The sequence below is a fragment of the Aulonocara sp. 'chitande type north' Nkhata Bay genome, linkage group LG3, assembly GCF_057382095.1.
Source record: "Aulonocara sp. 'chitande type north' Nkhata Bay isolate Kocher_YH1m ecotype deep benthic linkage group LG3, A_spYH_male_GT1.1, whole genome shotgun sequence".
Classification (NCBI taxonomy): Eukaryota; Metazoa; Chordata; class Actinopteri; order Cichliformes; family Cichlidae; genus Aulonocara; species Aulonocara sp. 'chitande type north' Nkhata Bay.
This window is the reverse complement of record NC_141346.1, coordinates 59,828,500-59,855,907: the sequence shown is the minus strand read 5'-3', so window position 1 is coordinate 59,855,907 and position 27,408 is coordinate 59,828,500. Positions and strand designations below refer to the sequence as shown.

General features: G+C 43.1%; 2 protein-coding genes and 1 long non-coding RNA gene across 4 annotated transcripts in view; all 3 read right to left on the bottom strand.

The window, feature by feature from the left end:
- LOC147336376 (ribonuclease inhibitor-like) overlaps positions 1 to 15,685 on the bottom strand; it is a 66,082-nt gene extending 50,397 nt beyond the window's left edge. The window contains exons 1-3 of the mRNA XM_086286182.1: positions 15,624 to 15,685; positions 13,552 to 13,698; positions 11,009 to 11,182 (exon numbers count right to left, since the gene is read on the bottom strand). Coding sequence (XP_086142308.1) covers positions 11,009 to 11,182; positions 13,552 to 13,698; positions 15,624 to 15,685 — 383 coding nt within the window. The remainder of the gene's footprint in view (positions 1 to 11,008; positions 11,183 to 13,551; positions 13,699 to 15,623) is intronic.
- Positions 15,686 to 18,823: 3,138 nt separating this feature from the next.
- Positions 18,824 to 24,097, bottom strand: LOC147336375 (protein NLRC3-like). Of its 2 annotated transcripts, XM_086287050.1 has the most exons (4): positions 24,006 to 24,097; positions 22,459 to 22,535; positions 20,515 to 22,342; positions 18,824 to 19,004 (listed from the first exon to the last, which is right to left on the bottom strand). In XM_086287050.1, exons 3-4 carry the CDS (start codon positions 22,140 to 22,142, stop codon positions 18,824 to 18,826), a joined length of 1,809 nt encoding a protein of 602 aa, XP_086143176.1. In that variant the 5' UTR covers positions 22,143 to 22,342; positions 22,459 to 22,535; positions 24,006 to 24,097. The 2 variants fall into 2 exon arrangements, with proteins under 2 accessions (XP_086143176.1, XP_086143175.1); XM_086287049.1 differs by lacking the exon at positions 24,006 to 24,097 and having other exon boundaries at positions 20,515 to 22,339; positions 22,459 to 22,519.
- The window catches only part of LOC147336347 (uncharacterized), a 397,968-nt gene continuing 394,024 nt past the window's right edge, over positions 23,465 to 27,408 (bottom strand). The window contains exon 3 of the long non-coding RNA XR_015128518.1: positions 23,465 to 24,101. This is a non-coding gene — a long non-coding RNA (uncharacterized LOC147336347). The remainder of the gene's footprint in view (positions 24,102 to 27,408) is intronic.

The following is a 27,408-nucleotide window of genomic DNA, read 5'->3' as shown; positions in this document are numbered from 1 at the left end:
AATTTAATGATTTTTAAATAAATGTAATTAATCACTTATTGACACATTTAATTAATTATTTAAGAATCTATTTATTTAATTCATTTGGGCCCTTCTAGCCCTGCAGCTGTGCATGTGCTCACATATCCACTGGTATGTGTCCTACAGGTATTCTCACAGCAGTGCTGCTGAACATTAAATGACCAGCAGATGTCAGTTCTTCATAATAAGCAGTTAAACTTTGTGTGATCTGCCTTTGGGTGAAGCAACAAAGCCGGAAAAATTGGACACATTCACAGAGCTTTACCACACCATCACTAGACAACAATGGAATTATTTTAACTAAAAACAAATAATCAGAAAGTCTTCTGCCTGGTCTCGTACCTCTGTGTTTCTGTAACATGAATAATGAGCTGAAATTCTCCTCACGACACCACCGATCAGCTCGAAGGGCCCTCGAGTTTACCTGCATGCATCCTGTTCACCTGTCAGCTGTTTAACACCTGCTGCTTATTCAGCAAACACGCCCACATTACCTGGTGACAGTCACAGTTTAATGCGGGCCGCTGTTTGTCAATATAAAATAGTTTAGTTCCAATATTGTGCACATAATTTGCAAATGCACCATATTTTACAGACCATGAGGCTCACTGGATTATAAGGCGCATTAAGCGAAACAAAAATGTCGCATGAGTCAAACTTTACTCAGCTCATTCTTCTTGCTTCCTCCACTTCCGTACCATTGATTTATTCATGTTTAATTCTCTCACAGCTGCTTTATTCCCATGTTGGGAAGGGCGATGGACACTAAGATAACTACAGAATACTTTATAAGTGAACCTGATGCTTTAATCAGGATTTGGGCTATTTGCATTTAAATTAAATCAGTAATATAGTTCTGCCACTTATCTGCTCTAATGACTGGAAATCTGATATCCAGTCACCAGCACAGCTCACTCACTTACAGTCACTGACTTCACTGTTTTTGCTCCTGAGCAAATCAGTTTGTTTTAGATTAAAGTTGTTTCATAACTGCATCATTTTACTGAAGTTTAATGTGTCAGCGGAGCACATGTGGAACTGAACCATTCGCTTGTCTTAATTATCTGATGTTTATATGTGTTACACTTTTTTAATCTTTCATTTTAAATTGAAACTAACATTTAAAAACATTTGGTACAATGTGGAAAGAGGAAGAGTATTTCCAGCAGGAGCAGAAACGTCTGACTCAGCATGACGATGCTGTTGGTGGATACTGAAGAGCTCAGCCTGTCAAGACAGGATTAGGTTATCGTTTTCAAAAATGTTTATTCAATTATATTCTGAGGCCAGTTATCTGGTATAATCTTTGGAAGTCTATTAAAATAAAAATGAAATCAGATGTGTGGTCTTTTGGTTGTTTTTGTTTTGTTCAATAAGCAGATGTTGGTGTTTCAGCAATGCAGTAACTTAAGTTTAAAAGGCTTGTTAGAAACTATGAAACACATCATACAGACTTGTGGACATTAGAAGACGACTAATAATCATCATGAATAAGACTAAAGGCAGGAAGGTGTCCTTTATAACTAATAATATTAATAACTAATAATATTAATATCATAGTCTGTCTGCAGCTGAGACAATACAAACTCAAACTGTGGGGAGAAGATTATATCACTTCAGTTTAAATTGACCTTAAGCGCCACATTTTCACAGACTTCTTTATTTACAGCATTTTTTACGTGCTGTATAGATTATACAGTTAGGTCCATAAATATCTGGACAGAGAGAACTTAGTTTCTGATTTTGGTTCTGTACATACACTAAAATCTATTTTAAATGCAACAACTCAGATGTGTTTGAAGTGCAGACTTTCAGCTTTAATTCAGGGGGTTGAACAAAGAGATGCAGAAAAATGTGAGGAACTAAAGCATGTTCAACACAATCCCTTCATTTCAGGGGAAATGTAGAGGAAAAATTAGAAAAATTAAATAACTTAATTAAATTAATTAAATCATAAGATTGTCAGCTGATAACCAGCTTCATGCGACCGCTTATCCTGGTCCCAGTGTTAGGGTCAGTGAATCCAGTTAACAGAAAGATATCCTGGATATACTTGACTGACTTTTTAGACTCAAGATTAATAATCATTATAAAAATTATAGTCTAACATCCAGAAATCTGCACGATGTGTTTCATTATGTCTAACAAGCCTTGTACAGTTAAAGCTAACAGTTACTACATGCATCAGTACATTTCTATATTTTTATATCTATAAAAAGAAATCTGACACTTGCCAGACTTTATCAAAGGTGTGAGCGTCACAGCAGAGGCCTTTGTGTCAAAGTAGCTGAGGATCAAACAGAAAAACATGAAGGTTTTCCTGGTCTGGGATTTTATACAAATATTCTGCAGTACATCAAAAACAAAAGAAAACCATTAATGAACATATGAACATGACCTGATGCTGCTGACGTGAAGCAGAGCAAAGTTACAGAGGTTTGATTACAGACACAGCTGAGCATTTTGCAATTTTGCATCATTTTAAAAAGTTTAAATTTGTTCAGTATTGAACGGCAGAAACGAGGCTTTGTTTTCAGAAGTAAGTAAAAGAAAAAAAAACAGCGGCCGACAGGCTGTAAGAACGGTAGACTTGTGCGTAACAAGCAAGCGAATAATGCAGAAAACAGGAAACTGTTCTTGAAGTACAGAGAGAGAGAGAGAGAGAGAGAGAGAGAGAGCTGTGCATGAAGTGTGATTTTATCCTGGTGGCAGCAAAACAATCAGAGGGAATTCATGACGATGTTTATGTGAAGCGTAGTTTGGAGCTTCTTTTGCTGCTGGTTTACTCAATATTGTTTGGAGAGACATCAAACCTGCAGCTTCAGAATCAGCTCAAAAAGGGCGTAAACACAAAGCGCGGAGCCGCCGAAACATCAGAATCAGCGAGCTGTCGGCTTTCAGCTCGTGTCCGTGCCGTCAGGTGAGAAAGTCACATCTCACTGATTCTGATGCGTCGGCGGCTCCGCGCTTTGTGTTTACGTCTTTGTGCAGAATCCGTGTTCCTGCTCTCATTTACTGTTTTAGCTGTTTGGTGGTTGTTGAAACTTTGGGAGGTTTAACCTGAGATTCTGGCGTTTTGGCCAAAATAAATTTATATTAAAAATCGATTCAGGATTTTAATGAATCGATATCACGTTATCCAAGCCAGAATCGATTTTAATCGATAAATCGATAATCAAAACCACCCCTGATGCATATACACGGGTCACACTGCTTATTGAAACCCCCCAAAGATCAGATCTTAATCAGACAGGTTTTTGTTTTCAAAGTTTAGACTTTGCTTCTATTGGACTTTTTATCAGTAACACGTGCTTACTTTCTGCAGGAACAGTTGAAACTAACATAAACAAATAACTCCAGAGCTGATAGTCAGCAGGGGGTTTACAAGTTGTGGCCGCGTTGTCGGCGGTATAAGCTCGACCACTTGCAAGGTGAGCTGGCAGACATCACTGAACTCATCAGAGATGATTAGGTTCATTTTGACAAAGTGAGCAGATATTTAACCTCCTAGGACCTGGCGTCCACATATGTGGACATCACATTTTGGGTTGTTTAGACCAAAATACTACATTTTGCTCTACAAGGGCCTGATATCCACTTACAAGGATGTTACACTGCCACTGTGCTATCAAAATTTTAGACAAATATCCTCATATGTGGCTCTCATTTTTCTCAGAAACAAAAAATGTGGTAATTCTTTGTTTTTACATTCATCAGGTCCCAATCAGCCCAAATATCAAAGAGAAATTAAAAATGAATGCCACGGAGGAGTTTGGGTCTTAGGAGGTTAAAGATTGTGCCACTACATTCTTGTCTAGAAGATATTAAAGTGTATTTGGTGACACACAAAAAAGGGTAAAGTTTAAGTATAGTTTGGGTCCACACATGTCCAAACCCTGGTGTGTAGGCCTACTTAGTTTTGAGGAATTGTCATGGGACCGGGGTCTGGGTGACCCAGGGCCTGTAAGAAGTTATGGACATGTGTGTTTTTGGTGCTGCTGTCTCCTGTTTCCATGTTTGTGTATCTAGGTATGTGTGTGTGTCAGCCAGGAGCCTGGCCACACCTGCGGAGGAGAATTACTCACACCTGCAGCTGATCAAGCCTCGTCAGAGGAGCTACTTAGGAGTGTGGTGGAGCTGTCTCCGATGCTGGATCATTGCGTAACTTCACGTTAGTCTCTTGGCGAGTTAGTTAAGGTTAGTCTGCTGCATTGTGGCGTTGCTGACGGCTGCCTCTTTGTTATTCCCCAGGAGGAGTGTGGAGACGAGAGGGCAGTGAGCACGGGGTGCTCAGACACTGAGGAGCGGAGACAAAGAACACTAACACTGGCAAGAGGACATGTCAGAGTCGGGAACGCACCGGGGATTTATTGTTGTTTGGATTATTTAGCATCACTGTAAATAAACGCACTGACCTCATCAAAGAGTCCAGCATTTGGGTCGTCCTTCCCCTCATCATAGTCTGCCACGCAGGCCGTGACAGAAAAGCCCACTAAAAGAACGCACACCAGACCAAAGCAATGGTTTTGACTTGATCAGCATTAACCCCGCCCCCTGACTTTGATGGGTGAAGCTGACAAATAAAATGTATTTATGAACAGTGATGCAGGGCCAGGAGTAGCAACGTGAATTAAATAAATACATCATTAAATAATTCATTAAATGTGTCAGTAAAATAATTAAAATAGAAAACAAACCAATAATTGATTAAATATGTAATTAACTAATTTGAATTGTATATAAACAAATAATGAAACATTTTAAATGAAATTAATGGATAATTCATTATTAATATATTTCTTTAATTGACTATGTACATTTTTAAATTAATTACTGAAATAATTAATTCACTACAGCCGCTGCGCACAAATTCCCCGGAGTTTCCTCCTTGAATCGCTACCTTATCGTGGTGGAGGGGTTTGTGTGTCCCAGGGATCCCAGGGGCTATGTTGTCTGGGGGCTTTTGCCCCCTGGTAGGGTCTCCCATGGCAAACTGGTCCTGGGTGAGGGACCAGACAAAGAGCGATTCAGAAGACCCCCATGAAAAGAATATCGAGGGAACAGTTTACCCTGCCCGGGATAGGGTTACCGGGGCCCCGCCCTGGAGCCAGGCCCGGGGAGGGTGCCCGAGGGCGAGCGTCTGGTGGCCGGGCCTTAGTCCATGGGGCCCGGCCGGGCACAGCCCGAAGAGGAGACATGGGCCCATCCTCCCGCAGGCCCACCACCCGCAGGAGGCGCCATAGGGGTCGGGTGCATTGTGAGCCGGGTGGCGGCCAGGAGCGGAGGCCCTGGCGGACCGACCCCCGGCTGCCAAGACTGGCAATAGGGACATGGAATGTCACCTCTCTGGTGGGGAAGGAGCCTGAGTTGGTGCGGGAGGTTGAGAGGTACCGGCTAGATATAGTTGGGCTCACCTCTACGCATTGTCTGGGCTCTGGAACCAGTCTCCTGGAGAGGGGCTGGACTCTGTCTCAGTCTGGAGTTGCCCCTGGTGAGAGGCGGCGGGCTGGGGTGGGTATTCTTATATCCCCTCGGCTTGCTGCCGGTACGTTGGGGTTTTTCCCGGTGGACGAGAGGGTTTGTTCCCTGCGCCTTAGGGTCGGGGAACGGGTCCTGACTGTCATCTGCGCTTATGCGCCGAGTGGCAGTTCGGAGTACCCAGCCTTCTTAGAGTCCCTGGGGGGGGTGCTGGAAGGTGCTCCACCTGGAGACTCTGTTGTCCTGCTGGGAGACTTCAATGCTCACGTGGGTAACGACAGCGAGACCTGGAGGGGCGTGATTGGGAGGAACGGCCTCCCTGATCTGAACCCGAGCGGTGCTTTGTTATTGGACTTCTGTGCTAATCACAGTTTGGCCATAACGAACACCCTGTTCGAACATAAGAGTGTCCATAAGTGCACGTGGCACCAGGATGCTCTAGGCCGTAGGTCGATGATCGATTTTGTAATCGTATCACCAGACCTGCGACCATATGTTCTGGACACTCGGGTAAAGAGAGGGGCTGAGCTGTCAACTGATCACCACCTGGTGGTGAGTTGGATCAGGTGGCGGGGGAGGACGCTGGACAGACCTGGTGCACCTAAACGCGTAGTGAGGGTGTGCTGGGAACGTCTAGCAGAGGCCCCAGTCCGCGAGATCTTCAACGCACACCTCCGGCAGAGCTTCAACAGCATTCCGAGGGAGACTGGGGACATTGAGTCCGAATGGACCATGTTCAGCGTCTCCATTGCCGAAGCTGCTGCATTGAGCTGCGGCCGCAAGGTGGTTGGTGCCTGCCGTGGTGGTAATCCCCGAACCAAATGGTGGACACCAGAGGTGAAGGGAGCCACCAGGCTGAAGAAGGAGGCCTATCGGGCTTGGTTAGCCTGTGGGACTCCGGAGGCAGCCGACAGGTATCGACAGGCCAAGCGGAATGCGGCTCGGGCAGTGGCTGAAGCAAAAACTCGGGTGTGGGAGGAGTTCGGAGAGGCCATGGAAAAAGACTTTCGGACTGCCTCGAAGAGATTCTGGCAAACCGTCAGGCGTCTCAGGAGGGGAAAGCGGTGCTCTACCTGCACTGTGTATAGTGCTGGCGGAGCGCTGTTGACGTCGACTGAGAAAATTGTCGGGCGGTGGAAGGAATACTTCGAGGACCTCCTTAATCCCACTGACACGTCTTCCGGGGAGGAAGCAGAGTCTGGGGATGAGGGGTGTGACCCACCGATTTCCGGGGGCGAGGTCACTGAGGCAGTTAAACAACTCCTTGGTGGCAGAGCCCCTGGTGTCGATGAGGTCCGCCCCGAGTTCCTGAAGGCTCTGGACGTTGTAGGGCTGTCTTGGTTGACACGTCTCTGCAATGTTGCGTGGAGATCAGGGGCAGTACCTGTGGACTGGCAGACCGGGGTGGTGGTCCCCATCTTCAAGAAGGGGGACCGGAGGGTGTGTTCCAACTACAGGGGGATCACACTCCTCAGCCTCCCCGGGAAAGTCTATGCCAGGGTGCTGGAGAGGAGGGTTCGTCCGCTAGTCGAACCTCGGATACAGGAGGAACAATGCGGTTTTCGTCCTGGTCGCGGAACACTGGACCAGCTCTTTGTCCTCTCGAGGATACTTGAGGGTGCATGGGAGTTTGCCCAACCAGTCTACATGTGTTTTGTGGACCTGGAGAAGGCATTCGACCGTGTCCCTCGGGGCGTCCTGTGGGAGGTGTTGCGCGAGTATGGGGTGTCTGGCCCACTGCTACGGGCCATTCAATCCCTATACAACCGTTGCAAGAGCTTGGTTCGCATTGCCGGCAATAAGTCGGACTCGTTCCCGGTGGGTGATGGGCTCCGCCAAGGCTGCCCTTTGTCTCCGGTTCTGTTCATAATTTTTATGGACAGGATTTCTAGGCGCAGCCAAGTGGCGGAGGGCTTTCGCTTTGGTGGCCTCAGAATCTCATCTCTGATTTTTGCGGATGATGTGGTTCTGTTGGCTTCATCGGGTGAGGGCCTCCAGCTCGCACTGGAGCGGTTCGCAGCCGAGTGTAACGCAGCGGGAATGAGGATCAGCACCTCCAAATCTGAGGCCATGGTTCTCAGCCGGAAAAGGGTGGAGTGCCCACTCCGGGTCGGGGATGAGTTCCTGCCCCAAGTGGAGGAGTTCAAGTATCTCGGGGTCTTGTTCGCGAGTGATGGGAGAAGGGAGCTGGAGATCGACAGACGGATTGGGGCTGCGGCTGCAGTAATGCGGACGCTGCACCGGTCAGTCGTGGTGAAGAGGGAGCTGAGTGTAAAAGCGAAGCTCTCAATTTACCGGTCGATCTACGCCCCTACCCTCACCTATGGCCACGAGCTGTGGGTAGTGACCGAAAGAACGAGATCGCGGATACAAGCGGCGGAAATGAGCTTCCTCCGAAGGGTGGCTGGCCTCTCCCTTAGAGATAGGGTGAGAAGTTCGGCCATCCGGGAGGGGCTTAGAGTAGAGCAGCTGCTGCTCCACATCGAAAGGAGCCAGCTGAGGTGGTTCGGGCATCTGGCAAGGATGCCCCCTGGGCGCCTCCTGGGCGAGGTGTTCCAGGCATGTCCCACCGGGAGGAGGCCCCGGGGCAGACCCAGGACACGCTGGAGAGATTATATCTCTCGGCTGGCCTGGGAACGCCTTGGTATTCCCCCGGACAAGCTGGAGGAGGTGGCTGGGGAGAGGGAGGTCTGGACCTCTTTGCTTAGGCTGCTACCCCCGCGACCCGACCTCGGATAAGCGGATGAAGATGGATGGATGGAAATAATTAATTCATTAGTGATGTATTAATTTAATACAACCATAAAATACCATAAAATTGCTAATTTACTCAAAATCTATTTAAAACATCAATGTTAAAGGTTAAATTATGATAATGAATACATGCAACTATAACTGATGACATAAAAATTAGGATTTCTTAAGCTGAAGCCAAAGTGCTGACTCATTTTTCATGTTACTCTCAAATGTTTTCCTTAATAACAATAACATAATTACACTTTAGCCACAAGAGGGCAGCAGCATTAATATAAGTCACATGTATATAAAGGTACAGTGATTATATTACAGTGATTTTGACAAAAACAAAACAGTTGATGGCAGTGTGTTTTTCCATGACAGAATAATTACGCACACCCCACTTTGCAGTTATTTATTGTAAAAAATGTTTGGAATCATGTATGATTTTCGTTCCACTTTGTGTTGGTCTTTCACGTGGAATTCCAATAAAACTGATTCATGTTTGTGCTGTAATGTGACAAAATGTGGGAAAGTTCAAGGGGGCCGAATACTTTTGCAAGCCACTGTAAAGTTCACTATCAGTAACATCATAGCACCACCCAGCTGTATAGAAACGCCGTCATGCTAGCTAGTACACAGTATGAGTTATTGTAACTGACTGTAAAAAGTCAGCACAAGGAAAATAAACTGCACCTAAACTTGGTTTATATCTGACCCAGATAGACTGCAGGTCATAACTTCTTACCTGAAGTTCAGTTCACCTGACACTCGGACCGGCGGCCGCCTCGGGTCTCTGCTCCTCCCGGCTCCCCTTTCCCTCATCCACCTGCTGCCTCTGTGGAAGCTCCGCCATAGCCACCACCAAACAACTGACTTATTTTTACATATCGACCAGCATCCGGACAATCCGCCACCTTCCATCGTTTATACCGTTACAAAAAAATAAAAAAACATCATCAGCCCATAAAAATGAAAAATCACCATCAGTATGCCCGATGGCCAGTCCAGCTATGGTCGTGCCATCAGTTAACCCTTCACGTGGCAGCTGTGACACGCGTGCCCAGGGTTGCCGACCCCTGCTCTAAAGCATCTGATTTGGATTCCTGAGATCAAATATATTTTCCTTTGTGTTTGTTTTCTTCCCATTTGTGGCTTTAATGTAGTGTTACATCCTGTTTGTTTGCTTCCATCTGTATACATGTCCAGATTCACTGTTACGTTTCTATTCTTACATTGCTGTGTGATCACTGTTCCCTCTGCTGACTGATGTGACCTTTTGTATCTCACACTGATACTTGTCATATTTGTATCTGCGCCTAAAAGATAAAAAGTTTTCCACGCTAAAACACAGCTCCACCTCCTGCAGTTCTCCCTCTGAACCACTAGATGTCTCTGTTATCTAAATGAAGACGTGCAGCACAGCAACCACAGCAGCGCTCAGATCACACGTGTCCTGTTATTATGTATAAAAGCATGAAACAGGTGAGACAGGTGGGATCAATATTAATGTTGTGGAAATATATGAAAAAGCAACAGAAGAGTGAAAACATTTCCTGTTTCTAGAAAGATCTTTCAGCTCACAGCTGCTCACAGACTGTATTTACAAGTGACAAACTGCAACTCTACAGTACATCTACAGTATATATCAAATATATTCTGTATTCAAATCTATTGAGTGATGTTTGAAAGTCTTTCCAGGTGAGTTTGATCCAGGAGGGTCTGAAGCCAGAGTCAGACAGAGACTGTGCAGAGACTGTAGAAGGACAGAGCAGCAGCAGAGCAGTCCAGATACACTGATGATCCTCTGTCAGATCCAGAGGGACACACAGGGATGATGCTGGACTCTACATTGTGTCTGACAGTGGAGCTGTTCTCAGAGCAGTTCACTCTGCAGCACTGACAGTCATCTGCACTTCTTCTCATTCCTCTGTCAGTCACTGCTGGATGAAGCTCTCCTCTCCACCTCCCAGTAACATGGCCCAGTCAGAGCGTCTCTACACACAAGCTGCTGCTGCTTCAACCTCTCTGGATCATCAGGACACAGCTCCTCCTCTCTCAGCACACACACCGTCCTGTTTACCATCATCAGCTCCACCTGCAGAGAGAAGAAGGAAGAGCAGAGGAGATAAACGAGTGTTTCCAGAGACTCTTCATCAGCTGTCAGTCAGTGATGCAGCACATCCAGTATAAAGAGCAGCAGGGACTTCAGTGCTGGGACTGTACTAGGACTCATTGTTGCTTCACTTTTTCTAATCTTTGGATTTTTATTGAAGTTGATGAAAATGTTTTTCCCTCCTAGTTTGAGTTTGGACTTTCATTCATTAGAAGAACCTTGGTGTGTCCACTCTGAGCTCTGTAGGAACCCCAACAACAAGCCCAACAATCCAGATGGACGGTTCCAGCTGTTAACTGGAGGAATTCCATCCAAACATCTGCTCTCACTAAATTCTTCCTCACCTACAGACTGTGTTCTTCACTGCTTTAAACTTGGAAACGAATGCAGTCATTGGTCTGCGTGCTGCTTTGTTCAGAGAGCTGATTGGCTGTTGACAGCGTTTGATCAGAGCGTGTCAGCTGTTACCATGGTGACCATAAAGGTCAGAAACAGGAAGTGTTTGTGTCCAATCCTGAAGCCTGTCACCATTCTCCTCTCACAGCTTCACTGAGAAGCTGCAGCTTTACAGGAAACACTGGATCTTTGTTTCATACTGACTGTGTTTAGTACAATACTGCTGACAGCACCACCCACTCACTCCATCACTCTACTGACCACAGAGTCTCCAGTCTGTAGTCTGGACTCTGCTGAAGATCAGACAGCTGCTTCACATCTGGATACTTCAGGTTGTTTCCTTGCAGCTCCAGCTCTCTCAGATGGGAGGGGTTGGACTTCAGTGCTGCTGCCAGATAATCACAGCTGATCTTTGACAAACCACAGCCCCTCAATCTGTATAAAGAATGAAAGATGTAAGTTTATTAGACAAAGTGTGAGCTTGAAATCATTCAGTGTTTCATCATCTGTTCAGAGCTGAAGAAGGTTCAGAATGTAGAAGTTTAGAAAATGGAAACTCCAAACAGCTGAAGCCAACAGGAAGCAGCTTCAAACAGGAAACTGTGCAGAGTTTCAGACTATATGTCCTGATGCAGCCAGTTGGATTTTGGAGATTTGAATCTCTGTTCTGTGACTAAGTCCTTGAATCATTTCTTCCAGTTGGTCCAACAAGACAGACTAAGTGTTGGACATGTGTTGTGGCTCCATTAGGGGAGCTTCTAAATGTGATGTGATGGCCCCTCTGGGTCTGTCAGGTCACAGCACTGAAGAGAGCTCAAACTGGGCACACAGTTGTTCCAGTCTGGACCAAAGACTCTATACTGGGACTGAGGGACTGCTTTGACTGCACCCACTGGGACTTTTTAAAGGCTCATGTTCTCACTTAGATCATCGATTTTTACTTACATTTCTTTCTGGGAAAAATGGGGATTACTTTTAAAACAGGAAGTATTTTCCCCAATAAGCAGCCCTGGATTAGTAAATCACTCCAACATGTTCTCAGGCAGAAGAAGCTGTCTTGTTATGAGGGACAGAAGAAAAGATTGAGGCACAGAAACTTGTTGAAAGAGAGATAAAGCAGCTAAAATCAGGTGTAAAAGTAAAGCAGAGGATGAGCTGAATAAAGGACACTCAAGGCTGGCTTGGAAAGGAATGAAGTCCATGGTGGGGATGCAGAACAAGGAGCAAAGATGAATGTGATGCTGAATCAGCAGAAGACTTGGACTCATTTGATTCCAGCTTTGATATCATTGATTTCAATGAAGAGCTTTGTGATTGTAGCAAAGGGCTGGTAGCTCTGAGAGTCCCACTGATGAGGTGTTTGTGTGGAAATCTCTTAGTGGGACCAAAGAGAGAAAAAGCCCTGGTCCTGATGCTGTGGGAGGGAAATGATTGAAGTGTGCTGTGAGGAACTGACTGGGAGATCTTCACACATTTTCCAGTCCTCCTTGGAACAACAGGAAGTTCCCAGCACATGGAAACAAAGGTTAAGTGTCCTATGGCACTCAGTGATGATGGTGCTGTGGCCCCACCACCTCCACCTCTTTGTAAAGGAACTAACTGTCATCTGAAGCTTCAAATGGAACTAAGACTTCCTCCACTAGGTGGCAGTGTCTGATGAGAAAGTGTTAGTGGAGCTGGCCTGGAGTCAGAAACAGGAAGATGCAGGATTTGGGCTGAAATGGGGAAAAGTGGTTCGCACTAGTGCCTTAAAGCAAGAAGGTTGTAGGTTGAAGCTTGTTGGCCTTTCTGTGGAGGTTGGATGTTCTCCCACAGTCCAATGAAATGCTGCTTAGGTTCATTGGTGCTTCTAAATTGGCTGTAGGTGTGGATGTGAGAGAGTGCTTCTCTGTCTCTCTCTGTTGGCCCTGTGATGGACTGCTCACCTGTGCAGGTGGACCACGCCTCTTGCCCTATGACAGCTAGGGCACAGGCTGCAGCCCTGTGAGCCTAAGCTGAATAAACAGTTAGCAAAAATGATCCATAGATGGCCTGAAATCCCCCAGTTAGCAGTTTGGTAGATAGCTATGACATGCTAATCCCATCCAGCAGCTGTATTCTACCTGTAAGCTGATCCCTGCTGAGCCAAAGCACTTTTTCATATACAAATTACAACCTTTAATAGAAACCTATTGGTCAGCATCTTATTAGCCTGCTGTTAGCTTCATTCCACAGAAAACTGAGAGAAACTAACAGAGTTGATAAAGAATACAGAGAAATGTGCTGATTTAAAGCCTTTGAAGTGCTTCAGATGATCTCTGTCCACTTCTGTCCACTCATTCATTCATGTAAGCTTTCTAATGCAGCTTTGATCTTCACAGTCTGCTTGATGAAACTCATTCTAACCCTGAATGTCAGAGTGTTCCTCCTTCTCTTTCCCATCATTCATGCTGGCAGTGGAGGAGATTTGGATGTTGGACTGTGTTTTGGATGATGTGTGTATGTTTGTGTTGGACTGCTGTCTGTAAAGCAAACGCACATTTTGCTTTGGATTTCAGTGTCAGACAGACTTTAAGGTGGAATGAAGAGTTGGAGAGTTTCACAGTGAATTATCCAGTGGAGGATTTTTCTTCTTCTTTGAAGGTTTGAAATGTGAACATTGTTCTGCTGCAGTCAATGGACTAAACCAGAGAAGAAGAAAACAGACTTTACCATGAAGATCCTCAGTGTGGATCAGTATAATATCAGCCTGATGTCTGCAGTTTAGTGTCAGCACAACTTTCACATCATATTCATCTCAGCACAACTAAAACATGCTGACTGACCTCAGAGTTTCAAGTCCACATCCTGGACTCTCCAGGAAACCACACAGATGCTTCACTCCTGAATCCTGCAGCTTGTTGTTGGAGCTCAGCTCCAGCTCTCTCAGATGGGAGGGGTTGGACTTCAGTGCTGCTGCCAGATAATCACAGCTGATCTCTGACAAACCACAGTCCATCAATCTGTATAAAGAATGAAAGATGTAAGTTTATTAGACAAAGTGTGAGCTTGAAATCATTCAGTGTTTCATCATCTGTTCAGAGCTGAAGAAGGTTCAGAATGTAGAAGTTTAGAAAATGGAAACTCCAAACAGCTGACAGAGTTCATACGCCTTTGTCAGGGTCAAATTCAAGCAAGACCATGTGAAAATTAAAACACATCATCCTAGGTGAACTTAAACACCTTTGTTCCCCTTTTGTTAAGACATAGAAAAGTACACCACACAAAAATACTGCAAAAGGAAACGGTCGCCTTATATACATAGTGTATAAACTCAAAATGCACATTTCACTTCAAATTAAGATTAAGGCTTTGAACAGATCACATAGTTCAGTTCAACATATAAGACTTTAAGAATGCACAAGCATCTACTTAAAATCTATTTAATTTATCATCCATGATATTATTTTGTACAATTCCAATGTATTTTGTTCATCTCCCTTAAATAAACAGGCAGTCTTAAAGTATGAAATATTCATATACAAACACATATAAATGTGTGTACTGTCTCAGTGGCTGATAGTACCCCACAGGCCTCAGTGTGAGCTTGAAGACATTTATAATGTTTAAGTAGTTTAATGTGCAGGTGCTGACGATAAACACATTTTGAATGAAAGCCGGGGAACTTTGGTAGCACAGAAACAAGTGGCTATTCTTTGTGACTATATGGATCACTCACAATACCATTATTTCACACAAAGGCACCAAATTAATACTCAAAAAAGCTGCAGCAATACACACAAATATAAACAGTACTTGGTGACAACTTTGCTTTTAGCCTTTAACCCTTCTTGACTACTTTTGATGTGGCCTCTATATTTTACCTTTAAAAACAGTTTATCTGTTATTTTCTCATTTTGACCAACTGTATCAGCACAATTTATCTAAATTCAGACAAAATTTAAAATACAAGTAGAAAGTGATATTTTGACTGTAAAAACCACACACATGTTTAACGAATCATCTTCATAACTTGAAATGCAAATAGAGATTGTACACTTTTAAAAATACGCACACGTTTTGCAAACAACAAAGTTATATGGTACTATTTACCAAAAAATGCAGCCAAGGCTCAGACGTTTTTCATATAATCATTTCAAACTATTTACAGAACAATCAGGTGTCAAACAATAGTTTGTGTCACTCTAACACATATGAGAACAGCACAGGGATAAACCTGCAGGTCTGACAGCAGGTGTGTCACTCAGCGTTTACACTGCAATCTGCCTTTGTTGGCTTTAAGGCAGCAACTGTGACGATCACTAGTAGAACTGAGACACAAAACAAAACAACAGCTACACACTAAATACACAAGACAACAAACTAACTTGAGACCAAACACGGTAAACGTCACAAATCTCTCACGTATCAAAACTCTCTCTCTCTTTCGCTCACTCGCTCTCTCTTGCCGGTCACTCCTAAAACTTCCCCCTTTTGCTAAACAACCAAATGTCATGTTTCCATATCATTTTTGATTGGTCGACATGGTACATTTTCCCACCTATAGGGCTTTGGAGCGTGATGTCACGGGAGATGGGCCATGCCCCCTTCCGCCATGACAGTAGGCCAGCCAAAGGATACCATTTCAGCTATGGATCGTACGTGTTGTGTTGTCGGTTGCAACGTTAGATCACACGATCGTGAAGGCAAGAAGCTGGATAACGGGCTCTCTTTTCATCGTTTTCCATCCTGGAGGCAACGTGAGGGATCCCATGTATCCGATATTACTAAACAAAGACGTCAGGCTTGGATTGCAGCGGTGAGACGAGCGGATATCGAGTTCTCTGCAATCCCCAGCTTTTTGTTGGTTTGCTCACGGCATTTTCTTTCCGGTGAGTTCTAAATTAATTCATATCACTCTTGAAAGGCTTTTAGTGTGATTTTCAACGTGCTGCGGTCATAGATAATGAGATAAAACATGCTAATGTGTGATGCTGCAGAACCACATCATGTCGACTGAGTAGCTTATGATTTGGCATTATTGCAGGCAAACCAGCATATGAAATGGATGTAACAAATCCAGACTGGGCACCAACACTGCACATGGGGCATGACGACATACCTGTATCAGACTCGGACCGGCACTCAAGGCGTACGCAACGGAAGCGAAAAAGAGCACCCATCGGAGGTAAACAACCCCCCCCCCTCTAAAAACATACTAAATTGCTATCACTGTACACTAATCCGCACATAACTTCCAGATGAATCACACACCTGTCATTGGAATATTGGTGTACATTTACCTTATGTCTAATTTTATCTTACAGGCTTTCGTTATGCAGCTGCAGAGTCTGAAGGTGTGCCCCGTGCAGAAGTGATTGATGAAGATCTGACAGAAGACCAACAGCAAAATCACAATGTCATGGAGGCAGTGGACAGCAGTTGTGTTGGACAAGTGGAGGTTGAGGTACCAGCTGCAAATGTGGATATACTGAAGAAATGTAAACCTTTTAAAATGATGACAGATTACAAACTCTCAGCTGTGTCTGTAATCAAACCTCTGTAACTTTGCTTCACTTCAGCAGCATCAGCTCATGTTCACATGTTGATTCATGGTTTGCTTCAGTTTTTGATGGACTGCAGAATATTTTGAAGGTTATCTGCTATAAAAAGCCAGAACAGGAAAATCTGCTTCATGTGTTTCTGTTTGATCCTCAGTGACTTTGACACAAAGGCCTCTGCTGTGATGATCACACCTCTGATCAAGTCTCACAGTGTCAGCTTTGTTTTTATACATATGGATATGTGCTGATAAATGATCAGAGTTATAATATTTCCCACTGTCTGCTGTGTGCCGTGACCTTTGACCTGCTAAAGACAGTCAGCTGTGGATTATTCATTGTTGTGTCTGATACTTAGAACTGTGAGGAAGAACACTACACAGTTAATCAGGGTCCCCTCTCTCTGAATCAGGAAAGGTGGGCAGGCCGCGTGTGGGCCGCGGGCCATACGTTGAGTCTCACTGTTTGAAATGTGAACATTGTTCTGCTGCAGTCAATGGACTAAACCAGAGAAGAAGAAAACAGACTTTACCATGAAGATCCTCAGTGTGGATCAGTATAATATCAGCCTGATGTCTGCAGTTTAGTGTCAGCACAACTTTCACATCATATTCATCTCAGCACAACTAAAACATGCTGACTGACCTCAGAGTTTCAAGTCCACATCCTGGACTCTCCAGGAAACCACACAGATGCTTCACTCCTGAATCCTGCAGCTTGTTGTTCAGGCTCAGCTCCAGCTGTCTCAGATGGGAGGGGTTGGACTTCAGTGCTGCTGCCAGATAATCACAGCTGATCTTTGACAAACCACAGAGACTCAATCTGTATAAAGAATGAAAGATGTAAGTTTATTAGACAAAGTGTGAGCTTGAAATCATTCAGTGTTTCATCATCTGTTCAGAGCTGAAGAAGGTTCAGAATGTAGAAGTTTAGAAAATGGAAACTCCAAACAGCTGAAGCCAACAGGAAGCAGCTTCAAACAAACACAACAAGAGAAAAAACTCTGAATGTTTCACATTAAAGTCGTACATTCATCATAAAAACAGGACAAAGACTTGAAAAAGTTGTGTTTTTCCTTCCAGGAACCACAAGGCTTCACTTTTAAAGGTGAAGTGTGAAAGAAATGGACATATTTGAAGTCCAACACCTTTTTCCAGTCACATTATTAAAGCAGACAAACTACAAGCTCATTTTCATTCCAACAAGTCATCTTCTGACCTGGACTAACAACACTGGTCTCTATGTGCAGCTGGCTGTGAGACCAGTGCTCAGGGAGCGTCTACAAAGTGCAACACTGAAAGAACATCACACACTCATTTGCTTCCATCATCCAACCTGAAGAGGAAACAGGGACGCCTCCCCTTCAAAGTAAAAGCTGCTCCTTTTGGACACAGTATCAAAGAAAGTCTACAGTATATCATAGAAAAGACAGAACAAAGTTTTGGTTGTTTTTAAATTGTGCACAAATGAAACTACACTAAGCTCAATTATGTGACAGACATTTCATCCCATGTCAGTTTGGCCTCATCCTGGGCCGGATTATCCAGCACACACTCTGACCACAGGCCCAGGGGCCACGCACAGCTGGCTCCATCCAAGAGACAGGAAACAAACCAACACAATAATAAAAAGCACCATGTGATCTTCTTACATCTTCAAGACAAACATAGTAAAAACATGAGCATATTTGTTTCCTGATAAAATGATGTGACAGGTAGAACAGAGTAAAGTGGTGGTGTTACAGCCTTTCTCCCCTCTGCTGCCGAGGCTGTTAGTCTCTCCCAAACTCAGCTACAGGACTTCCAAATGAATGAAAGCAGCAGAAGTGGCTTTACAAATGAAAGAGGAAGAGGAGAAGAAGAGGAGAGGGAGGCCACCCTGACCATCACTCCAGCTGAAAACATCACACTTCCATTAAAGTTGGTGAGGAAATGTTGAGCAGGATGAGCTGCTGGCTAATCTGGAGGCTGTAGCAGCAGCTCACAGTCACAGTGGATTTCCACTCATGAAAAAGCTCTGGCTGCTTCATTTCTCATTTCATATCAGAGACTTTAAAGCTTCACTGAAGCTGTACTGTGATGCTTCCATATTCCAGTGAGGCCTCCATAATGATTTCAGCTGTTCTGTACACACACTGTGTGCCCTGTATGGCTCAAAGTCTCTGCAGCCTGTTTTTATCTGCTATCATCAGATCTTCATCATCCTCATTCACATCCCTCACACACTCTACAGCCTCATCAGCACCGACTTCATCTTCACTGACTGATGGAGCACAACATGAACCTGTGGAGGCTGAAACACTGTCCTGTCAAACATCTCCCCGTCACCACTCCACTTCTGTCAGCCTTTAAATGAACCCTGCTCAAGTCTGTCACTTCTGTTTGGAGCCAAAAGGAAAAACTGTTGTTCAGTCGTTTGGAAAGACAACATTTCTGAAAGCACTCAAACTTCTTCACATTTGTCTTCAGACACATCCTGAACATTTAGGAACTAAAGAAAGTTTCAAACATCAAAGACCTGAAATATAGAAAAACAACAACAGCCGCAGTCAGTGAACTCACCTCAGAGTCTCCAGTCCACAGTTTGGACTCTCCAGTCCAGCACACAGAAGCTTCACACCTGAATCCTGGAGGTCATTATTTCTGCTCATGTCCAGCTCTGTCAGATGGGAGGGGTTGGACTTCAGAGCTGAGGCCACAACTTCACAGTGAGACTCTGAGAGTCCACACAGAGTCAGTCTGTGATGATAGAAAATATAAAATGTGTTATTATAAAAGCAGAAAATCTGCATTATAAACACAGACTGAATGTATATGAAGACAAAACAGAGTGAGGTCATAATCTGATGAATCTGCTCTTCACATCTGTGCTTCAGCTCCTCTTACTGTGTTTGACATGACACAACGATTGAGTCTCTCTCAGACCTGCAGACTTTTAATGAGAATCTTTGTTTGGCTTTAATCTGCAGATGAAGGAGGAAGATGGTGTCACATTTAGGCTTCCATAATGTCCACAGTCTGTCACTGAGATCTGATCCAGAGTCAGAGTGAAGACACACATTTGGACTGTTTCCTGTTTTGACTCCAGAACATTTTGAATGAGTTCAGCTCAGTGAAGAGTTCCAGCTGGAAAGATGATCTCTGTTTGCTACCTGCTGTCAGGTACGACTGTTCACGTCCACACGCAGGAAAAACCTGCTGACTGTTACCAAACGGAGCAGAAATCTCATCACTGGACAATAATGATGAATGAACTCAGAGCTGCTGATATCAGATCTGATTTCAGGGGAACTAAACACAGAAATGATTGGCTCATTTTAGCTTTCTGAGCCATTATCTGCTGCTGTGTCGCTAGTTGGCAGAAAATGATTTGTATTCCTGTTCAGGGCTTCAGTGTTTATGAGTCCAGATCCAGGTGACAGCAAGTCAAAATGATGTTACCTGTCTGTGTCCAGCAGCAGCCTGTATTCACTTTGAATATTGTTATAACCTGACATGGATCAGTTTGTCTTTGATTGGTTTGTAAATGTCACTGTTTCCATTGGACCTGAGTGACGTACAAAGACAGAGAGGGAGAGAAAGGAGAGAGAGGATGGAGACAGCAAAGAGAGAGCAAACACAAACAGGTGAGAGTGGACAGGTGACCAAGGTCAGCAACCAATCAGAGAGCTTCTGTTTGACCCACAGTCACTGATGATGACTGCACATAACCAAGCAGTGTGTTACTCTGATATCAAATATGGATCCTGCTCTTATAATAATGATCATCAGATGATATTATTGTGTTATTTTGTAGCTGAATACGATGTTTGTGTGATTATCAGTGAAAGAAGCAGTGAGGAGGATGGAGAGAGAGAGAGGACAGAGGCTGAAGTTAGAAACACTAAAAGGATTTTTCATGGATTTCATGGATGATTTGAGTGATTTCCAGCAGGACACTTAAACATGTCAGTGGACGTCCTAAAGAACATATTCACTGATATGAAACGTGTCATTGAACAGGATTAATATCAGTGGAAACATGGTGGAAACAGCTGTGACTGCATGGATGTGACACACTTCAAATCTGTTCTCCACTCTTGGATTTGGGATCCATGGAGCTGCTGCTGAGTCTGTACAATAAAGGAATGGTGTGGAAGGTTGCAGCGTACGGACACAAACACTTTGTGGTTACAATCTGATTTTATTTTCAAAATTAAACTACTAACCTACACTGATCAATGATGTTAATGATCACATCTGGACTCACCCAGCCTTTCTGCAGTTCCTCACAGCTGGAATCAGTCTCAGTCGTCCCTGCTCTGATGTGTTGTACTTCTGCAGGTCCAACTCATCCAGAACCTCCTCTGACATCTGCAGCATGAAGGCCAGAGCTGAGCACTGGATCTCAGAGAGTTTCTTCTCTGATCTGTTCTCTGACTTCAGGAACTCTTGGATCTCCTGATGTACTGAGAGGTCGTTCATCTCCATCAGACAGTGGAAGATGTTGATGCTTCTGTCAGGAGAGATTTCATCACTGTTCATCTCCTTCAGGTTGTTGATGACTCTCTGGATGGTTCCATAACTGATCTCTGTCTGACCCAGCAGACCTACTAAGAGTCTCTGGTTGGACTCCAGACAGAGGCCATGAAGGAAGCGAACAAACAGGTCCAGGTGGCCATTTTTACTCTGGAGGGATTTCTCCATGACTCTCCTCAGAAATACATCAAGTGATTGGAGATCTTTGTTATCAAAAAGATTGAAAATCATCTTGGTGAAAGATTCTGATTTTAGAAACATCTTCAGCACCTTTGTCTTCCTGTTGGTGAAACAGTGGAACATGTAGACTGCAGCCAGAAACTCCTGAATGCTCAGATGAACAAAGCAGTAGACTGGTTTCTGGAAGATCACACACTCTCTTTTGAAGATCTCTGTACAAACTCCTGAGTACACCGAGGCCTCTGTCACATCCAGACCACACTGCTCCAGGTCTTCTTGGTAGAACATGATGTTTCCTTTCTCCAGATGTTCAAACGCCAGCCTCCCCAGCTTCAGAAGAACTTCCCTGTCAGCCTCCGTCAGCTCCTGTGGACTCGTCTCACGTCCCTCATGGTACTTGTTCTTCTTCCTCTTTGTCTGAACCAGCAGGAAGTGTGAGTACATGTCAGTCAGGGTCTTGGGCAGCTCTCCTCTCTGCTCTGTAGTCAACATGTGCTCCAGAACTGTAGCAGTGATCCAGCAGAAGACTGGGATACTACACATGATGTGGAGGCTCCTGGATGTCTTCATGTGGGAGATGATTCTGCTGGACAGCTCTTCATCACTGAATCTCCTCCTGAAGTACTCCTCCTTCTGGGCGTCAGTGAAGCCTCGTACTTCTGTTAGCCTGTCAACACATGTAGGAGGGATCTGATTGGCTGCTGCGGGTCGGGAAGTTATCCAGACGAGAGCCGAGGGAAGCAGATTCCCCTGGATGAGGTTTGTCAGCAGCTGGCTGACTGATGACGTCTGTGTGACATCAGACAGCAGCTTCCTGTTGGTGAAATCCAATGAAAGTCTGCTTTCATCCAGGCCGTCAAAGATGAACAAAAGCTGAGAGACAGCCAGCTTCTCTGCTGTGACCTTCTGTAATGTTGGATGGAAAACATGGAGCAGCTCCAGAAGACTGTACTGCTCATCTCTGATCAGGTTCAGCTCCCTGAATGAAAGCAGAACCACCACACTGACATGTTGGTTCTCCAAGCCCTCTGCCCAGTCCAGAGTGAACTTCTGCACTGAGAAGGTTTTTCCAACACCAGCCACGCCGTTGGTCAGAACCACTCTGATGGGTCTCTGTTGGTCAGGTAAGGCTTTAAAGATGTCCTGGCACCTGATTGGAGCGTCATGGAGGGCGTCCATCTTGGAAGCTGTCTCCAGCTGCCTCACCTCATGTTGGGTATGAACCTCTTCACTCTGTCCCTCTGTGATGTAGAGCTCAGTGTAGATCCTGTTGAGGAGTGTTCTACTTCCTGTTTCATCACTTCCTTCAGTCACACGTTCACATCTCCTCCTCAGACTGATCTTATGTTCATCTAAAACCTCCTGCAGACCAACATCTGCTGAAAGAAAGAAAAACAATGAGACTAAAGAGAAAGAAAACTCTTCAATGTCTGAACAACACAAGAAGTCCAGTTTTCAGAAATGAGTCCATCAGCAGACAGATGTTCAGTCTTACTTTGTACACAGCTGCTCTGACTGCCTGTCTGCAGTCCAGCTCTGCTTCTGGATCTTTCTCCACACTGTGCAGAAGCTCTGATGGTGACACAGAAAAGTCACAGTGGAGATACTTCTGTCCACCTTTGATTAGACTCATTATAAAAAGGAAACAAAGTTTGAACACAGTCATGTTTCCAGTTCACTGACTTACATTTATTCCATGGACACTCACTCTAACCTGAACCACAGCTACAACCCAACATTGTTGAGGCCTCATCTCCTCCTTTCCTGACTGTAGAGGTTAAATATGCAACAACCAACAAATAAAAGAATTTGGTTCATTTCAAAGAAATTCACACGGTGACCAAGTAAAGTAACCGTAGTAAAGGAGACAACATCCCGTTGATGGTGGGATTATTTGAAAGATTTGCTTTAGTCACGTCACCAAATGCAGTTGAACCACCCGTGGATCCATGTTTGACCATTCTACCACTCTGAGCTCTGCTTTTGAATCATTTTATTATTATCATCATTCATTTATTCATTCTTTGGAGGGGGGCTATTTCCTAATGCCGCCCTAATAAGCTGATGTTCAAGGGGAAATATAACAGAAACTCTTTCAGTGTTATTCATTAATAAATTAACAGATAAACTGTGAAGAAGAAAAAAACTGAGATTTAAAGGAGAGAGTGAGAAACTTGATCATCCATCCTCATAATACATGTTTATCAGTATCTGCTGTGACCATACTGCAGTAATAACTACAAGTCTACATTTCTGTGACTGTTGATCAATCACAGCAGGAATCTGAGCTCATCTCTGCACACAGAGCAGCTTCAGCTCTGGGATAAACTGCTCGCTTCACGTCCTTCTCAGCTCACAGACACTCATCCTGATATTTTCCTTTAACATTTGATGGTATAATTCATCTGAGTTTACACTTTATCTGCATAAATACAGAAAAACAGACCCAAACACCAGAAACCATCAGTTTCACCATGTAGAATATATTGTTGTTTCCTTGCTTTTAATTCAGAGAAAAACTCTGATTTAGATTTTCTCTGTTCTCTTTGCCACAGCCCATCCCAGCAGCAGCTGAAGCAGCTGACTGTCACAACACTGAATAACACTTTAGGAGGAATTTCAGAGGTCAGTAAAGCTCCAGTTTCAACATCAGTTAATTAATCATAGTTCATCATAAATGTTAACCTGGCTGGCACACATGTTAATGTTAGCCATTTAAATATTAGCAGTTAGCTGAGGCCACAAGAAGAAGAGGCCCTAGAAGAACAATGGATGATAAGATTAGATTTTCAAGACTAGGCAGAGACGTGTTTTCCTTACCTAACCTAACCTACAGTTATGTTTCCTTATTTCTGCTGTTTGCATGTTCACAGCTGAAATAAAGCTGCCTCTTTGACTTCATCCTGTTGTGTTTGGGTCCAATCCTGCCTGCCACACAGCGCTACAGGACAAAGTCTAAGATTTTTATCTTTTTAATGAATCTTTGGTCATATTTATCCAGGAAAACACAAACATGTAAAGGAGTCATCACAGGTCTCTGACCTCGTTGGTTCAGCACTGAAGTCTGGAGGGTAATCTTTGGACCAGTCACTCCTCACCGACGGACAGCTGGATCCTGCAGACTGTGACCTCTGACCTCTGCAGACAAAAACATGTTTTATTCAATGATCAATTCTCTGATAAAGTGATTGAAGCAGCTGTGATCACACAGACTGCAGATAATGCAGCTGTTTCCTGTCAGTAACAGTCCTCTTAGATTAGAGTTCAGCTTTTTACAGGAAAACAAATGTCCCTGAATGCAACAGTGAGACACAGTCTGCCTGTGTGGCTGTGATAGCTGCCGTTAGGAGCGCTCATGTGTTTGCAGTTAGACGAGGAGATGTTACCATCATGGACACGTTAACAAATCCTGCAGCATCACGTGGCACAAACACTTTGTGTTCCTGTCATCTGCAAGCAACAGGAAGTTCATTAATAAAGGCGGGATGGAGACGCGACTGTGATGGTTCTCCTTCATCCAGCTGTTACACACATCTGGGCTCACACGACGAGCCTTTGTCTAATACAGCAGCTGCTCTCTGAACACTTTTCTGAAGAGGAGCTGCACAAACCTTTGTTTGCTTTCTAGAGCAGCGTATCAAAGTCAAACTACCCACTGCTAGCAGCTGTTTCTATCATAGTTTAGGATCCAGATGTGTGAGGTCTGAATTTACACCTCTGATTAAAATACATAGTTAAAAACAGCCAATTGAGTCCAAATGTGTCTTAAACCAGATAAACTGACAGTTACAGCTGAGCCTGTGTGTCCTTGGAGACACTGCTCTGCTACAGAGATGCATTTTAGAAACCAGGAAACATTAAAATCATTTAAATCAGAGAGTTCATGTTACTAACAGCTCACCTCGCTGCAGCAGAGACTTTGAAATTAATGATAAAATCTTACGCCTAAATTAAATTTACTGTTAACGAGTTTTCATGTTTCTGTAATCCACCAGTGTGCTCATGCTTTTTTAAGTGAAAACATATTTTTAATGATCAAATATAATTAGTGTGAATGCTTGAAAAGCATTCACAGTATTGTTGTTGTAATCTTTATTATTATTAGTGTGAATGCTTGAAAAGCATTCACAGTATTGTTCTTCTAATCTTTATTATTAGTGTGAATGCTTGAAAAGCATTCACAGTATTGTTATTCGAATCTTTATTATTATTAGTGTGAATGCTTGAAAAGCATTCACAGTATTGTTCTTCTAATCTTTATTATTAGTGTGAATGCTTGAAAAGCATTCACAGTATTGTTATTCGAATCTTTATTAGTGTGAATGCTTGAAAAGCATTCACAGTATTGTTCTTCTAATCTTTATTATTATTATTATTAGTGTGAATGCTTGAAAAGCATTCACAGTATTGTTCTTCTAATCTTTATTAGTGTGAATGCTTGAAAAGCATTCACAGTATTGTTCTTCTAATCTTTATTATTATATTTAGTGTGAATGCTTGAAAAGCATTCACAGTATTGTTCTTCTAATCTTTATTATTATATTTTATCTATTCCGTACGTTTTTTGAAAGCCTACTCCTTCAAAACCGTTCAACTTAGAAAAACCATTCAAACATCGTTAGATTCCTATTCTTTTGGACATGATTGCTTGTATTTTTCTCATTTTTAACATTTATATTTTTAATTTTATTCAACTTTATTCAACAAAAATTTCCCATGTATTTCAATGGGGAGACCCTTCAAATTCTCATTCAACTTACTCATTTTTAAACTCTTACTACTTCAACATACGTTCACATAGAGCCACCATTCAAACTTTAAAACGAAGACAAGACATTCAACTATTCAACTTGTATTTATCTTTTCAATATCTATTATACTTTTTCTTCAGTTCCAGTTTAAGTTTCATGATGTTTTTTCACCCGTTTCAGAGTTTATAATGGGTGTGTATGGGACGGAATGTTGGGGCTAGAGTGAGGCAGCTCAACTGCTAGAGTGAGAGGAGCAAAAAAAATAATCTTAAAATCTTTTTTAAAACTGCTGCTGTGTCCGCAGCGTTTGCTCTACAGGTATGATTTTACCCTCAAAACGTAGCCATGGCTGTCCTCTTTCATCCAATGTGTTTACTATTGTACTAGGTGTTATGGTTCTTTCATAAATGTCACCAATGCACAGCCTCCTCCCTCCAACTCTTCCATAGACTCTAATGTTAAAATGGCTCAGAAGGTTCGTTTGAAAATCAGAAGAGCATGGTGTCTTTCCACTGTCACCACGTCCATATAATAAACTCCACAGACATGAAAACTGAGAATTTGGTAGACTAGACATTGCTGTCGCTCACAGTGAAAGAATTTTGTCAATACGACTTTTACTTTTCATTTGGGAACAATTTGTTTCGGCCTGACTTTTCTGTTCATTTTAAGCAGCAAAAGTGAGGCGCATGTCTGTGTACGTGTGTATGGAGCCATTGGGTGCGGTCACTATAGCAACCAGGCTCACACCTGCCTGCTTAACGAGCTCTCTCTCTCTCTCTGCCAAGATTCATCTTAAACACTTTTCTTTCAACTGCTGCTGTGTCCACAGTGTTAAAGCCATCATTTTACCCTCAAAACGTCGCCATCGTTGTTCTTTTTCCAACATCTTGTCTTTCAAAGCTCAGAGATGTAAACTTTTTAAACTGTGTGGGTCCAAGTGGAGGGATCACATTTTAGTCATTCAGTGATTCAAAGAATATGACCTTTTAATATTCTTTCAGATGTTTTCTGACTCTAAATGTTCTTTTCTCATTTCTTAGGTTTTTCTAATTTACAATTAAAACATTTTCAGCTTTTTTCCAACTTCTTCTTCTGTGTAACCTTCAGCTTTTAGCAGTTCAGCACTTTTGTTTTCAGGTTAAATTCGGGTTTTTTTTTTAATCTCATTCAAAATTTTTAACTTAAATTCAGTAATTATTTCATTTCAATGCATACATTCAGATTCAAGCATTCACACTGCAGTTTCTTCAGAAAATGCACTTTCTAGTTTATTCTGTATTCCGTACGTTTTTTGAAAGCCTACTCCTTCAAAACCATTCAACTTAGAAAAACCATTCAAACATCGTTAGATTCCTATTATTTTGGACAACATTGCTTCTATTTTTCTCATTTTTAACATTTATATTTTTAATTTTATTCAACTTTATTCAACAAAAATTTCCCATGTATTTCAATGGGGAGACCCTTCAAATTCTCATTCAACTTACTCATTTTTAAACTCTTACTACTTCAACATACGTTCACATAGAGCCACCATTCAAACTTTAAAACGAAGACAAGACATTCAACTATTCAACTTGTATTTATCTTTTCAATATCTATTATACTTTTTCTTCAGTTCCAGTTTAAGTTTCATGATGTTTTTTCACCCGTTTCAGAGTTTATAATGGGTGTGTATGGGACGGAATGTT

Excerpts from the sequence above, each read along its gene's own strand:
- LOC147336375 (XM_086287050.1), bottom strand. The coding sequence starts at position 22,142 with ATGGACGCCCTCCATGACGCTCCAATCAGGTGCCAGGACATCTTTAAA. Across the intron at positions 19,005-20,514 it reads AGGAACTGCAGAAAGGCTGG|ACTGACTCTGTGTGGACTCT; the intron begins GTGAGTCCAGAT and ends CTATCATCACAG.